At 42.2% G+C, this 16,527-nt stretch overlaps 1 protein-coding gene across 1 annotated transcript in view; it reads left to right on the forward strand.

Moving 5' to 3' along the window:
- The window catches only part of CDK15 (cyclin dependent kinase 15), a 34,777-nt gene extending 22,146 nt beyond the window's left edge, over positions 1 to 12,631 (forward strand). The window contains exons 11-13 of the mRNA XM_010713462.4: positions 4,000 to 4,048; positions 6,544 to 6,683; positions 11,558 to 12,631. Of these exons, the coding sequence (XP_010711764.1) occupies positions 4,000 to 4,048; positions 6,544 to 6,683; positions 11,558 to 11,667 (299 nt within the window). The 3' untranslated portion in view covers positions 11,668 to 12,631. The remainder of the gene's footprint in view (positions 1 to 3,999; positions 4,049 to 6,543; positions 6,684 to 11,557) is intronic.
- Positions 12,632 to 16,527: the final 3,896 nt, after the last annotated feature.

The raw sequence follows: 16,527 nt of genomic DNA on the forward strand, positions 1-16,527 counted from the left end.
AAATCTCAGCCCGTGCCCAAACCCAGGAGAGCAGGGAGGCAGGCGAGAAACTCCTTGGTCAGCCCTGTAGCTTCTGATCTCCTGCCCTCTGTCCTGTGGAGATCTGGGATAGTGAGTTACACACAGACGTGGAGCCTCAAAGCAAGACATTCCCCCAGCCCTGGCTTCAGAACTGGCTCCTCCAGAGTGTGCAGGGCTGGGAGAGCTCCAGCCCCATGTCCCAGTGCACTCACTGGCCCTCTCCCCAGTTCTCTGTTCTTAGGAGCCCAGCCCGTAGCGACAAGGCTTTGCCTGGTGTTTGTTCATTTGTTCAGTTCCCCTCATTTTGCTTTCCCTGAAAGAGGCAGTTGTAGCTCTGTTAACACTATTTTTGAAAGCTCTCATGCTGTGTGAGCTCAAATCCTTGCATTAATCTACTGCTGTGTTCATTTCACTGCACTGAAAAGCAGGGAGTTTAAATCCCCTCTAAACACCATTGGTGACACCAGAAGGCCAGTGTTTTGATCCAGCCCCATTAATAGTTACAAGTTTGAATCTAGACAGCAGGGGTCAAGGGCAGGAAAGGATTAAGAATCACAGCCCATGACATTAAGCTAGTGCTTTTGCGAAACTGGGAATACTGGAGCACCCAATGCATCATTTTATGCTTCATTTTTCTGACATTTGGATTGCAAAGAGGGGGAGCAGTGCTTATTTGTTTATAATGCAGTGAGCTTGCTGTGAGCTGTAACTTGCTGTGAGCGAGCTTTGCTCCTCCATTTATCACAGACTGACTATAAAGTTTCCTATGCCAGGTATAGTATTGCTTCCCTTTGCAGACTCATGGTGCTCACTTGGCTTTTTCAGGTACACCAATAGTTTTCGTATTAATCCTCGTTTTTCAGATGTCTGCAAGCTTTGCTATGCTGAGTGAGAAAAGCTTTCCATAGTCAACTCTTTCTCCTGATAACATTTTTACTATCTCCTGCTTTTCCAAAATGCCACCGGCAGATGGAGGCAACAAGCAGCAGGCAGTGAAACACAAACAACTGGCATTTTTGAAAATGCAGATGAAGTCTGAACTCTGAATGCTGCTTTTTTTTTTTTTTTTTTTTTAATCTCGCTTTTTTATGCTGATGCTTCATTTAATAAATTGGACGGTTGGAAACTGAATTCTAAAATAATGAAATTCTTATTGCCATTATAAACTGCATACGGCTTTGATCCCGAAGGGAAAAGCTGTGCTGCAACTAAGGCACAGTATATGCTGGCCAAACTGAAGGGAAACTCCCTATCTGCCTGGCACTGGGCACAGCCTGCACTTTACAGCCTGCCACATGGGCAGAGCTCATCCTGTCCTGCAGCCACACAGATTTCACTTAATGAGAGAAATTTTCTCTTCGAGCCTGCAACCTCACCACCTTCATCCAACAGTACTAGGCATCTCTCTCTTCATCAATTAGGAAAGTTTAACTTTTGTCCTCTGGCTTGCTTGCCTCATTATCAGTTCATTAGCCACTTCCACCTGGGTTTTCATATAGGGAGGTATTTCCTCATTAGCACACACTGCACTGCATACTGATAGAAAATAACAAACCCAAGCACTACCTTTCAGATCTACTCATACTGTTAAAAAAAGCCAATCATCCCTACAGGATCCCATCATTTTGTGTGTATCATCACTGTAAGATGATTAAATCAGTAGTTCATCCACTTTTTTGAGTGGTATCTCTCACCTTTAAGGAATAGCTGTTTACACTGTTTTACAGTTTTTGATTGGTCTTAATCTTTACAGTAGGAAAAACATTTACTGCTCTGCTCTTACCCTGCTCAACACAATGGGGACCTCAGAATTCTCTGCGGTTTTATCTATACGGGGTCAGTCAGGAGATTAATCTGAACTGATTTAAAGTGGATTAGTTAACTGCATTAAATCTTGAGTAGAGACATGGTGTTTTCTTACCCATATCTTCCAGTTATAATCAAAGCTCTGTCTACTCTAAGTGGCAAGTTTGGCTGTCCTCACTCAAGCAGAATTCTGTACTGAGAGATTTGTTTGGACTGGGACAGCAGTAGTTGGCTTACTGACTCTTTTACTACCCCTTGTAGACAATTATTAAATTAAATTATAGTTAAGAATCTTGCTCAAGACATAGCAATTTGAGTATTCCTCCCAGTTCCCAGCAAGTGAGCTGGTATTACTATCTGTAAGGTAAGGAAAGTCCAGTTTCCTCTTTGTTTCACGCAAGCAAAATGATGTTCCAGTTAGATTTCACTGAGACATTTTGCCCTGCCATTAGCAACTGAACTTGCATTTTTTAATTTCTATATTAAACTCCTTGAAGAATATTAAAATTAAAAGATTTCAGTAACAATATTTAAGTAATTTTGACACTTTTGTTAAATATTAAAGGGATTTGATATATTGCCATGAAAAGTTTCCAGTGAATCAAAACTTTCTGGCAGAGTGTTGCAGCATCTGAAAGTTTTAGGCCAGTTCAGTGAAGAGGCAAAACCTGCCCCCTGCCCTCCCCCAGAATCCAAACCATTATTTTAACTCTGTTTTCTTCTCTTTTTCCTGGAAACTTTACATCTCTACTCGATACAGACAATTTATTTCAACACTTTTATTACAGTTGAGGGGGAAAGGAGAAGGAAGGAAAACCTTGAGAATATGTTAATAGCAATCCAAGAGGAGCATTCTGCCAGAGTTAATCTCAATGATTGACCAGGGTAGAGGCTACTAAAGATATATATATCTTCTATATAATGGTGATAATTCCAGAGCTCTGGCACCTAAGCAGTCATGAATCCTACCCCAGATTATATTGCCATTTACTGCTTTACAAATTACCTTACTATTTGGGTGTAAGAGAATGCTTCAGCTGTGACCTGTTACTTACACTGTGATAGACAGGTTTAACAACCTGCTTGCCTGGCTTAATGGTGAAAGATTGCTGCTGCAAAGGTTAAGTGCTGAAAGTTCAGCCATTTGCACTTTTTCAAATTGTCTGTGCATCAAGTCAGACACAGAGTGACACAGCCCCAGGGCCTGCTGCTCTGGAAATGGCTGCACAGGTTGAAGGCAAAGGGACCTCCTGCTTCATCTGCAGCTGGACACTTCTGTCCCTGAACAGCGTGGCTGAGCTGAGCAGCATGGTGTGCTCCCTGGCACAAAGAAGGGCAGATGCCATAGGACTTTGCAGGATAAGGCCCAACCAAACTTAGAGGCCATTATAGGCCAGTTAATGTTATGGCTTTTCTGATGCAAGAAAATGTCTTCATTAATCAGCTGCAAGGGGAATCTTCCACATGTAAGCCATTTATTCATAGCTAAGCTTGAGAAAATTCATGTGTTGTAAGAAAACATTTGAAGAATGTGTTTCTCCACATATTCCGTACTGTTTAGTCTTGAAGAATGGCAACAACAACACAGCTTCCCAAAGCTGCAAACTCTGCAATGTTCCAGTCTGGTAGAGATGCTTGAATCAATAAGTACAAAGCATGCATGAAAATGGTTAACATGATGAATGATGAACTTAGTGAGGAACTGACAGCAAGAGCAGTGGGCAAAAACAGAGTGGGATCCAAGTGCCTTTGTTTTGTCCACAGTCCTTCTGCCACGTCCATGCAGAAAAGCCCCACGTGCCCATATGGGAATACATGAGCCTCAGTAGCCCTTGTGAGTAATAGCTGGGGATGCAGACCTGCAAACCTCTTTCTGCTTCCTCACTGTTAAGGCCTTATTGAAGTCAAAGCAAAGACTCTCACTGTAACAGATGGAGGCCCAAAGCCTGTATTTACGATGCATGAAAGGAAAGGGTTGCAGAATTGGAACAGTCTTATTAACATCAGTGCTGGTACTCAAATCCTATAGGAATAATGTATATTTATAAATATTAAGATGACAGGTTCTATATGGTCCTTTGAAATTCTGAGCACGTGTTTTTGTAAGGGCTCAAAGAATGAGTTTTGGCTTGCTTTTTGTTTCATCATGTGATTGCATATTACACTTTCTAGAACTCGTTGCTTCCAGGAGACCTCAGAGACTTGGAGTGATCTTTGACAGGTAAGCTACCTGTAACGGCAATGTCAAAATGGCCTCTGGGTTTATTTGTTTCTTTATGCAATTATTTAGCTTGAAATGAGCTCTTTTGGCAAGCTGAGGAAGAGCAGGGTAGCTCTGTAGTAAAAAGTAAATCTAACATCAGCTATGCAACTGGTTTTGAGAGATGGCAGTAGAGGTAGGCACAAAGTGGGGCTATTATGCTATGAGGAAGAGAGATTGTTCTCAGATAAGCAGCAATTCGAGGATATTATGTGCAGCTTTTTGCGGGGCACAATTTGATTCAGAAGGTCCTGCTTTCCCAGGCCCTCTTGCCCAGACGAAAGACAGACTTTGCACAGTCTCAATTTTCATTTCTAGAAACATGCTGTAGGAACATTGCTCAACAGTGGTAAGAAAGACATACCAGAGCAGCATTTACACAAGACAATGAAACAATCCTCTGATTAGTTAGGAGAGGAAAATTCACATTCTTCAGTAGCCAAAATCTACAAGACTAGGGCCTTGATTACATACCTCAGCTTGAACAGGCACTCCACACCACCAAACACTCCTGAGCCTGTAAAGGAAATGAGCATTTTTCAAGCATTTATAATGTGCATGCAAACACAAGCATACATGCATGCATACATATACATATATATATATATATATACATGTGTGAAATAAATGTATCAGCAGGCAAAGTGCCTAACAACTCAGAGAGTCATTAATGTAGCACTCCCCATACTGATTCTGACAGGTCTCTCACACACAACAAGCTTCATAGATGCATAGAAAAGGATAGATAGGATCTGTCCTCAGGACTCAGGTCAAGAATCAACCGTTCTTTGTGGATGTAGCCACATTTTTCATCATTGCTGTTCATTATCTGTTCAGCTCATCACTTTGGATTTACCACTGCTCAAAGGAAATATGCTGTCCTTTAGAGCTGTGTTTCCCAGACTGTTCTGAGTTGCTGAACAAACTTGCTGAAGTTTTCAGCAAACACAGGTTGCCGGGATGCCAGCCACTGTCACACACATCTTCGGAAAGACACAAAGCTCAGTACATCCCAACCCCTGATAACATACGTCCTAGTACAGAAGAGACCCTCTCTCAGTCTGAACAAAGAAATAACTGTGTTCCTTGAAACTCTGCTATACTACACTTCTGCTTTTTGGCTGCAGTCTCTTGACAGGCTCCCTCACTGCTGCATGCTGACGAGCCATGGCAGAGCTCTGGCTGCATGTGGGCTGGCCCCAGACCTATAAGGCAGCCCAAGGCCATGTTAGCACGCTTGGCTCTTGAGAAGGAAAGAGCAGCTTCACACGGAATGCTCAGCCATGACTCTCTATGGCCAATTAAGAAATCAAAGGGGAGATGTGTGCAGAGCTTGCTTGTCATCAGGAAGCCTGAGCGGTGTGGGAGGCTGCCATAGTGGCAGCTTGCAGCAGCTGGGTTATGGGGCAGTAGGGGCTCGGATAAGATCCCACCATATCCTGGGTAGCATGGATCTAGTAAGCACCTCTGGATGCTTCAGCTCCCCGTCTGTCCCTGCACCCCTGACTGCACAAACTTAAACTGTTTTGCAGGAGGTGAGAATTCAGCCCTTAAGTACCATGGTGAGGCTGGATACCTTTTACAAATGCTTCTTAGACATTTTATACCCTCTGAACAAAATTGCTGCCGTGTCAAATGGAAAGAGGAGGGGTGGGGGATACTGGCCGTGGTCTCATGGGGATGGGGCACTGGGGGCAGAGGGATGAAGCCCAGCAGAGTGGGCTCCAGGGGCCTCCTGGTGCTGAAACATAATCAGAGCAAACAAAAAAAGTAAAAGCTGTAAAACAAAATGACTGTTTTTATTTGTTTGCTTGTTGGTTTGTTTTCTCTCCTCCACTTCCTTGTCCCCAGCTGCATGCTCCTCTAGGAAGCAGCTGCTTGGCTTTGGCATCTGCTGGGCTTGGAGCATGTGTGTTGCATCTAATTTTATCTCTCACCCTGGAAAGTAGACTCATCTCCCTGAATCCCTAACACATTTTACAACCAGATACATGACTGGTGCTAGGGTAGGAGATGGGGAATAGGTATTTACTCTAGTTTTTCAGTTTTGACCTCCGATCTGCTCAGTGGACCACTCAGGTAATTCTGTGTACTTGCACTTCTCCCTGTAAATTGTTAACACTGACCTCCAACTTTCCAGTTATGCCATGTAAGATGCAATTCACCCACCAGCATTTTCCCTTTTACTCACAAACTGCTTTAAAAAATAACAATTAATTTTCAAAACTCCCCTGAAAAGATAAGCCTGAACTGAGATCCTGGATATATTCCTCAACATAACCAAGCTCACATGGCAAAGTAAATGTCCTAGGAAGCCATGTATCTGTGGTGAGCTTATCCAGCTTCCATGGATCACTATCTCTGCCTCAAGCTCTGAGAAGGGCTGGATCTAATTTTGTTCCGGCCTTCTAGCCTGTGCTCATCTCCTGGACTACTTTTCCCATCTGTTTTGCTAGGCTGAGCAGGATGCCAGCTGCAGAGGACTTGGCCTCCAGAATGCTCACAGCTTTCCCTCCAGGGCGAATCTCTGCACAAGATGCCCTTCTTCATGGCTTCTTCAGCCCTCTCCCTCCTCAGCTCTATCAAGTACCTGCTGGTAAGCTGATCCTTGATTTCACCTCACCAACAAAGACCTACTTCAAATATCCATTCACTTCAGTTTCTTCAGTACTTTGTACCTGGACATCTTGTTTCTTCCTGCCCTCCCTCCCCACTCCTGTATGCTGCAAAAGTTTACATCCCAGTGCAAATTCCACAGCTTGTTTTTCCATTTTCTTCCACTCCACCACAGAGTTAAAACAGAAGTAGACCTGGATGGGATATGCCCATTCTGCACTTTCAAAGCTGAGGTCTGTGTGCTTTGATGGGCTGTTTCTCCCCCATTCTATAGCCCTAGGGGCCCTGAGCTTTTCCTCAGGCTGGCTCAAGCTGTGTATTCACTGTAACTGGCATGCTGGTCCTTCCCAATGTCCTGAATTCGCAGCTGCTCAGCATGATGTGCTAGCCCCAGTTCCCTTGGTCTGCTCCTCCTGCATCCCTTTGATGTTTGGAAGCAACAGCTGTTCCTCATACCCTGTCACACCAGTTCTCCCTCAGTTTTACCTGACTTATTTTCTTTTCCCCTTTCTGCCTTTTCTTAAGCACGCAGTTGCATATACACATCACACGCATCTGCCTTTCCTGCCCTCAGCTGATGATAAATACATATAGGGTCCCACAAGTTATAGGTTCTGTTTCTCAGTGGGAAGAGCTCCCTTCTGCTGGGAGGCAGGCCAGCGAGCCCTTGCATTCTCTGTTGTCTCCCAGGCACCAGCTATGCTGGTTTGTTTTCTGGTATTTTTCTTTTAAAGATAGGGGCAATTAAGAAGAAACCTTCTAAGACTGTGTTGTCAAGCTATTTGAAAACTTAATTTCTGGCTTCTGTGACATATCCCAAGTGAAGGAGCAGCCAGCCAGCATCTCTCCCAAACTGCCGCCCTTCTGAAGGTGCTGTGTGTGCGTGAGCAGGAGTGAGAGACATCTGCATTCCTTTTCTGTTCACCCAGCCACAGAGCACAAATCTACTTTGACACTTTTAGAAAAATGAAAAGATGGAATCTCACAGGAGCCTGCCTGTGCCGGGGGTGGGGGGGGGAGGAGGGGAGCACGCACAGCAGGAGGGAAGTTGACTTTTCTTTATACATATAGGGTTTTTTCCATGCAGAGTTTAAATTATGCCTGATAAAAGGAGTTTCGTGGATGTTTCAGTTCTTTCAAACCCTCCTGGCTTCCTCCCAATTAAATGAGGTTTGTCAAAGCCACAGGGCTCTGCTGCTGCCGGAGAGGCGGACAAGCACTTCCCGCAGTGACATCTCCAATCCCCAAGGGAGAAGATGAAAGTGTCAGTGCCACGAGAGAGAGAGAGTGTGGAAAAAAACAGGTACAGAGACAGACAGTGTGAGAGTAAGGGAGAAAGTGAGGAGAAATAGAAGGAATGAGAAAACAGATTGGCATAATGTGTCAGTCGCTCAGACACATTTACAGAGATTCATTTCACCTGGGTTTCTACACAATCCCATATTTATTATCTCCATAATACAGCAAGAAATACCTTTGGGACAGGCGACTGCATGGCAATAACTTATCAACCAACATACTGTGGGTAGAATCAAAGTGCACAGGGCAGAAACCAGAGCAGTATGGTCATGCAAGACCATATTCATGAGTGACTCATTAAGCCTGTAAAAATTAGGCAATTCTGAATAATTTCCCATGTAGCTATCCCTACTGCCATAAGACATTTGTTCTCTTGTGTCATTTTAGTATCGCACTACTTCAGAATTTAACTGTATCATTTTAAAATTCTGGTTGCTATGATAACACAGTGCAGGTTTTAAATATATTCTGTTCCTACTTTGTTCTGAAGGATGCTGGCTATTAGTTCCCATCCTCTGAAGGAGAAAGTTAAAGCAGAAGGGCAAAGAGTGAGTTGGAGATGAAAGGTGAAAGGAGAAAGAGGTTGATCCAAGGTGTGTGAGAGTAAGCAGGAAACAACATCTGAAAAAAATAACGTTCCCATAAGAAATTATTTTCTATTGTTATGAAGTAATTGTAGACATAACTGTCCTTTTTGTAAGTTGCTATGACAAGCTGGAAGCCAGAGGATATTTTTCAAAGGTCAGTTCCTGGGAAAAAATAATTGGAGAAATGAGAGTTTCAAAGAACCCCTATGAATAGCATCTTTCTCATTACTGAGGAGAATGTGAACGACCAGACCCTGGCTGCTGCCCTTGGAATGGGCAGGAGAGCAGGGGGCTCTGTGCTTCCTGGACAGCTCATAGAGTGGGGAACAAGTTGCTGTTGCTTATGCTCATTTGGATGCAAAGTGCTAAGAAAAAAAGAAGAGTAACTCATGCTGCAAGAAAAGATTTTGTCCTCTGAGAGCATTTAGTGTCCTTTTTCTGGCCTAAGCCAATCCTGAGACAATTATCAGTGGAGTGTAGCCCTATACTACAGTATCTCTGATAAAACTTCAGCCTAACCTTTGCCACCTGCTAAAGCAGAATGTTTTCTGACCAATTGTGATCTGTTCCAATAACTACTGGAAGAAAGATGAGATTCTTGAATCAAGAAAGCATGAACTGTGCTCTCAACCCAGCGTCAGTCCTGAAGTGCAAAACGCTTCCTGAGAAGGTATTTTACTCCGTTGTCAAGTCAGATGCAATAACAATTTCAGTCTAATATTCTTAGTCATAACCTTGGTTTATTTCCATCTGTTTTGGCCACAAATGCTTTAAAGCAGGCTAGTAGGCAGGGAGGGTGAACAGTGGAGTTTGGAGTTAGCACCGGGGAGTTGCCAGCAAAACGTATTGTGAAAAGAGCTCCAGCCATGAAACTGCAGATCAAACTAGGCTTGCTCCTTTTGGTTACAGGTGGGCTCCCCGAAGCAATTCAAGATCAGTGTGCCAGGTGATGATAACACTTTCCTGTTTGTCCTAAAACTTCCCCATATTTATGCCTTCAGAGACAAGGAGGGGGAGATAGTTTTGATTTTGACAGAGAACTGTTATTTTAATGTTTGCTGCATCTAAACTTACACAAAGCAAGTTTAGGCATGGGGATGTTAAGGCTGCAAGCACGGCCTACCAAAAATCCCATTTCCACTGGGATCAGCTAACTCTGGTAGTTGTTAACACAGGGCATGTATAAAGAAGAGCTGGCTTTCACAGACAGCTTGTTTGGGTTGGCTGCCTTCCCTGTGTTCTACATAGCTAAAAGGTTTTTACACTCACTTATGTGTGCTTTGCCACCTCTGTATACAGAAAATGGACATCCTTCACTGAAAATCAGATACAGACACCTAGAAATTGACGTTTCCACCAAGTATATGAATCCAGTTTATAGTGTGTCTATGAGGGAATAAACCAAAGCTGGTGATGAGTAGCAACTCAGCTGTCACTGCTGAATGAGAAGCAGTCTTTTTCTGTGAGCTGATAAAGCCAATCTTCACTTAATTCAGGCAAAACATTCTTCAGCTCTTGTGGCCAGATCTCCACAGTAGTGGCTTGTGAAAATACTGACAGGACTCTGAGGTTTTATGCTATGTCATTAAGTCACCATCCTCAGAAAGAGACACTACAACCTCATAGATGTTTCCAGGAAGCAGCATGCCAAGGGCTCGAGTCCCTGGGCATATTGTCCTGCTTAAGAGCTTCCTTGGGCATTGGCCCAGAGCAGCCGCAATGCTTGCAGGTTTAGGAGCACAAGGCAATGGAAAGGACAAGAAAGACGATTTCCTTTGCTCACTCCCCAGCTTATTCTCTTGCAAAAGGATAACTGGCACCAAGTTTGGCCCACATGACTTGGGGAAACAAAGTCCTACAGACATGGATCAAATGCTCTAGCTCCCATTGATCTCTAGCCAGAGAATCTCTATAAAGGTCCTATTGTTCAGAGAGATGAACTGCTCTGGGAGGGAGCACTGCTAATACCTTTCACAGAGGCAGATGCTATTGTATCAGAGGTTGGCAGACATTTTTCTGTTATTTGTCTAATTGCAAAGTTATATGTAAGGTTTCTTTAACTTTCACTTTCCTTTTAATGCTCTTAAATGCAAATATGAGAAGATTTAGTTGTTATGTTGTCAAAGACATGCAGTCTGGAAGTTCCATGTACTTATTTCCCATCCTCAGGTGCACTTCTGCCTTCAGCCAGTTACCAGTAGAAAAGAGCAAATGGGGATGCAGTGATCAGATTTCTAAGGCACAAAAGTTAAAGCTAAGTTTGAGATTGTGACAGCAAGCAGCCATGAGCCTAGGAACTCAATTAGCCTGAAAGACAACTATCTCATTATCTTTCCTAAAATGATATAAATACATAAGAATATAAAAATTTAAAATAAACTCTCTCTCTATTGACTGTCTAGATGACTGAATTTCACTGCTCAATTTCTTTAAACACCCACTTTAGTATTTATTTATTCTAAGCGTGAAGCAGCTACGATAATTAGACTGTCAGATTTGGTAAGTTAATGAGGAGTCACTGGAGTGGAAGGTTTTGCATTTGTGAGATTGCTGAAGGAGAGAAGCTCCGTGCCTTTGCTCTATCTCTTTTTTCTTTTTCTTTTTTTTCCTCTTCTGCTGGGTGGGAAGGAAAGAGCTTGGCAGCGCATAGATCCATTTGAATCCTTTTGATTAGTGGATTGCATTCCCACCACTGTTCTACCAAATAATATTTTGCTGGTTGCTCCAAGAAAAAGAAAAAGAAAAAAGAAAAGAAACCATAGATGAGATTTCTAGAGAAGGGAGCCTAGATTAAAGAAATCCTTTTCCAAAAAAATCAGGAGGAAAGAAGATGTGAAAAATAGGATCCTGAATTAGTTTGCAGGAGAGTATTAGGAAGGTAGCTCAGTGTAAGAAAAGGACTATTTTGCAGCTTTCTCCTTAACCTGTTTTTTTTGTTTGTTTGTTTGTTTTGTTTTGTTTTCCACAGAACAATCAGTGCTCTCAGTTCCAGCAGTGAGACTGCAACCTGAAATCTGTGACCTGTTTACTTCTTATCATAAAGGACATCTCTCAGAAGGTTCAAGCAAGTTTTGGTAGAAAGCAGAAGTGACTGGCTACTTCTTGGATAAGCACGTAGTTGCCACTATGAAAGCTGCTGCCATCATTCTCTAGCATATGAATTTTTTTATGCATTGAAGGTGGGAAAACAACCAATACCCACAACTGGACCACCACATCCCAGGCTGAGGACAAAATGGCAAATCTTCTCACATTCAGAGAGAAGAGGTCAGCAAGCCAGTGGCCCCCAGTGCACAATGCACACTGGTATCGTGGGAGGTCTGGGTTTGTTTTATCATGTTCTCAAATCTCAGACTTTTCCTCTGATGCCTCCCCAGTCAAAATATGGTTTCATTTCCACATTGCTTAAACTGACCAAATTGCTTTGTTTGCCTTTGTCTATGTCTATTGAATTCACATTTTATAGCTTACTTGTTATGATTTAACACACAATGGAATTTGTTCACTGAAGTACCAGAAATGACAAAGAGCTATACCCGGGGGGGAAAGAGCAATGTTGCAATGGATGTTATGGCAATGTGTATTCTTCCATTGGAGTGATGAAACCATAGCTCCACCTTTCTTGGGTTCATCCCGTGTCATAACATCCTGGCACAACAAGCCACTGATCAGCAAACTGGAGTTTGTCATTGGAGTCTTTTTTCTCTCAGAACTTCATACAATGTTGTGGCTTAAAGCAGACGTTTGGGTGCTTCTGATGTGATTTGGTTACTCTGCCACACCTTATACTTTGATTTCATCTATATCACTGTATCAGCACAATGTTGGACTAATGTCACAAAATTGATCTGCCTAATTTTGTGATAAAAGATGCTTCCTGTGCATGTGCCAGAACCTGAGCTGAGCTAGGAAAAATCCCTCAGATTTGTAACATTCATGGTTTTAATTGATGTGTACTTTAGTATGAGTCACTTTAAAACATTATGTCTTTGTTGCCCATCTCTTCTTACGTTTTAATAAAAAATATTTAAAAATAAAAGAAGTTCTGTTATTTATGTACATTAACTATATCATATATTTCATATGCACCCAAGGCAATTTCTCTTCACTCAGTGCAGCTCAGGCAAAGTTGGACACCCAGGATTTAAAACGTTGTTCCAGCACCAAAATTTATCTCCTTTTTATTACAGAAAACATCTATTAACAAAAGGTCACTTAACATCACTGAAAGAAATTACAGGAAAATACCCTTCTCATTATATGCTGTCTCTTTGCTTATTTTGTGCATTTGCTAGCAGCAAGTGTCCAGTCAGTGTCACCAGCTGAGTCTGTGCTTGCAGGGCAGACATGGAAGCTGTCTTGAGGCCAAATTAACTTGACTTACTGTCTACAATTTAGCTGTGATATCAGGACAAATCTCAGCTATACTCCTGTGCTTCTAAATGCATGTAGATGGTGTTTACTGCTGTGAGGTCAGGTCCCAGCACCCAGTGCCTGGTCTTACAACCTTTGCTCAACCCCATCTGTCCTCGTCATGTGGACAACAGCAGACAGGACAGCCTTCAGTACTTTTGAGAAGGAGCCAACATTGTGGCCAGACTGGATTTTGGAGGCAGCCTGGATTCATTCCCAGCTCACCTGCTCAGCTCAGGCCAGACAGGGTGCTGTTCCCTCTCTGTGATCAGAGAAAAACTAATCCTGCCATAAAAATGGCTGTCAGTTCCGGTAAGGCTTCTCAGACAGCTCACTTGAGGAGGGCACACACGCTTCAGTGTTTACTGACTTAGCTCTGGCCAATTTAACCTGATTTTGATGACACTTCACAAACACAAGATTTAAAACAGTGAAACTATGAAAAAAGTAGGAGATTCTCTTCAGTTATTTGGTTGGTTGCTTGGTTGGTTGGTTGGTTTTGTTTTTGTTTTGTTTTTAATATTAACCTGGCTTCAAAGTGATGGTGTCCCTTTTTTTTAAGCTGCTTACAGAACATATTAAACAAGCTTAAATGTCAGCTCAAGTTTTCTTCTGCAGTTAACTACAGGAAGACATTCTGTAAGTGATGCTTTTGAGATTATCAAACTTTTTTTTTTTTAAGAAAAAGGCATCTGGATTTAGACATGCAAGCAAGGTTAAAAATGAAACAGTAATTTTTTTGTCATTTTAATAGGCTACCAATGGAAAGCAGGGGTTCTTTGTGCTTTTTCAAATCTAATCAGAGGTAGATAGGCATCTAAGGCTCAACAGCCTCACGCTGATGCATGAGAGAATGGAATTTCCTGGGAACATAATGAAAGTGGCCAGCCTTCTTTCATTGGCTAACCTGAGTTAAGTTATAAAAATAGACAAAACCAAATAACTAAACATACCAGGCTCAATCCTGAATCCATGGGCCCTGAGCCACACAGCAAGAGACAAAACATCATCACAGTCTCCTCCTTGTTCTCCTTCTGGTTTCAGGAAGGGACCAGATAGTGCCAGGCATCTATCCCAGGGTGACATATACTCCATGCCAATACACCACCTATCTTCTACTCTATTCTACCTTTTCCCTTCTAACTGCTGAGAAGAAACGTATGGATTGTTGGAATCTGCTTGCTTTCTCATGCAGAGAAAAAATAAAGTAACTGAAGTCACTGGTCCTGCAGAATATTTGGAATTAGGATTTATTTGTCCTTTTGATTCAGAACTTAGGCCATATATTTTTACGCTAAAAGAATTCCTTTGCAACAGGAGTAGATTCTATACTCCATTGCAACAAAGACCTTTGAAATAACTTTTCGTATCGATGAAATGAGGTAAAATCTTTGCAGGTTTAAAACAAGGGCAGAGTCTGGTCCAGAGTGGCTTATTTCTTAAAATCACCTTTCAGCAGAAGAGAACAAAAGTGTGCAGATGCCTTGCCTGTTGTTTTTCAGAAAGCAACGTCAGAAAGATTGACTTGGCAACGAAGATGTAACAGCACAGTCTGAACACTGGACTTGCAGAATAAACGCAGCCATGTGTCACTTAATAGAGAGATCCCTGGACCAGAAGATCGTTGTACAAACAGGACAGATGGGGACTGACAATTGAAAGAATGTAGAAGCTGATCCAAGGCTTACAGAAACCTGTCATTCTTTGGGTTTGCCTACAATCTACTTCAACAAAAGAACTCCTGAGGGAAGGAGGGGATTAGTCAAAAGTTGAGTAAGTCTCCAGGGAAGATGGCTTCTTGGATAAAGTTGTCAACAAAAGGAATTGTTTAAGACTATTTGTTATAATTTCCTAGAGGGAGCTTCTGCCACTGCTAACAGGATTACCAGCATACTGGTTCCACACCAGCAGAGCATTAGACATATGCATTGCAGACTGGTTGCTTAGAGCTGAATTCATGGGTCTCAAGTGTGTGCAGGTGCTGGTGCTGGTGAGCAGAGGGGAGATGGCAAAGAATTAAGATGAAGCCAAACACAGGCCATTTTTGGTCCAGCTGTTGAAGAGTCCTGGCTCATTAATGAGTTACCAGGGTGTTTTAATCTCCTTGATCTCAAGAGCTGCTGACAGGCTATGAGAAGGAAAACTAATTTGAGGTGAGTGCTGATCAGGATACATGGGGAAATGTACAGGAGCTCTTTCACAGCTATAGTTACTGTGAAATTCCTCATATAATTTGTATTGGAAGAATCAGAAATACAACTCACTGCATTCATGTGCTTGGTCAGGGTGCTTGCTCTCAGTAATCTGGGATACTTTCTCTTACTTTTCAGTCCTTAGAAATCAGATGCCTCACTGTAATCTCACAGCAGATCTGGGAGGAAAATAAAAGAATAGAAAGGCAATGTAGGCATGCAAACTTTCTTGAATATTTCTTATTCATCTGTCACTGGCAGGACTGGGGCAACTTCTCATAATCAAGAGTTATGCAGGGCATTGAGGTATTAGGGTAAAACCTGTTACGGAGCTATAACAAGGCACTGGAGAAGTAGATGACAGCCACAGAAAGAGATGGAAGAGTGATTTTGGGTTAAAGGAGCTACAGTTCCTCTGAGTGCTGACTAAGCACTGCAGATATAAGCAGAAAGCAGCACAGCTGTTTATGTCCCCCTTTGCCCTCGCTGTAAACATAATTGCAGAGGAAAAAGGCATATAGGCTAGCTGCAGGTATTGCTCAGTTAAAAAGACAATTAGTATTCCTTATGTTATTGTTAGAATCCTCAACATTCTGTGCTTTCATAAAAAAGCCAGCTACGTTCCAAAAGTTCTTCCAGCTCTAGATTGTGTGGATCCACATCTACCAAACACCAAGCACTCGAAGTGAGTACGGATGCCTGACCTCACTTTGAAACATTGAAGAGAATTTTGTGTCAATATTAGGACCTTATGCATTTTATTTGTTTTGCAGTGAATATCACAGTGATCTCACAGCTGTATAAACAAAATCTGACTAAAGCCTATAGAGTTCTACTTGGGTACATATCTCTGTGTCAGCTTCCTACATTCAGGTTTATTTGTGCAAAGAAGAGCAATTGGAATCTCTTTCAAAGCAAAGCAACAGTTCTTAACTACATAAGCACTGGCTGCTGCATTGCAAAATGCTACAAATAAGATGTCTTTTTAAAGTGAATCTGTGTTGGTAAGAAATAACTCTCCAATTCTGAGTTACATTGCACTGTAATACGCATGTTCAGAGAATCTATAAATGATGCCCAGCTTGGGACAGGGAGATCTGCATTCCTTTTGCTCTCTTGGGGATGGCAGAGAAGAGCAGTGAAGAAGCAATACTTAAAATGCCTGTCGCGATTACGGCTGGATGTCTACTTCAAATTGAGAGACACTGAATAACAGTTCAATAAATGTTAAATGAAATGTTTTTGTTTTGCAAGGGCAGTAAATGATCTAATGATAGGAACAGATGCACTTTCCTCATGGTGTCTAAAATGGCTTTGTTTTTACAGCAGCAAC

The sequence above is a fragment of the Meleagris gallopavo genome, chromosome 7 (assembly GCF_905368555.1).
Source record: "Meleagris gallopavo chromosome 7, MGAL_WU_HG_1.1, whole genome shotgun sequence".
NCBI classification, from domain to species: Eukaryota; Metazoa; Chordata; class Aves; order Galliformes; family Phasianidae; genus Meleagris; species Meleagris gallopavo.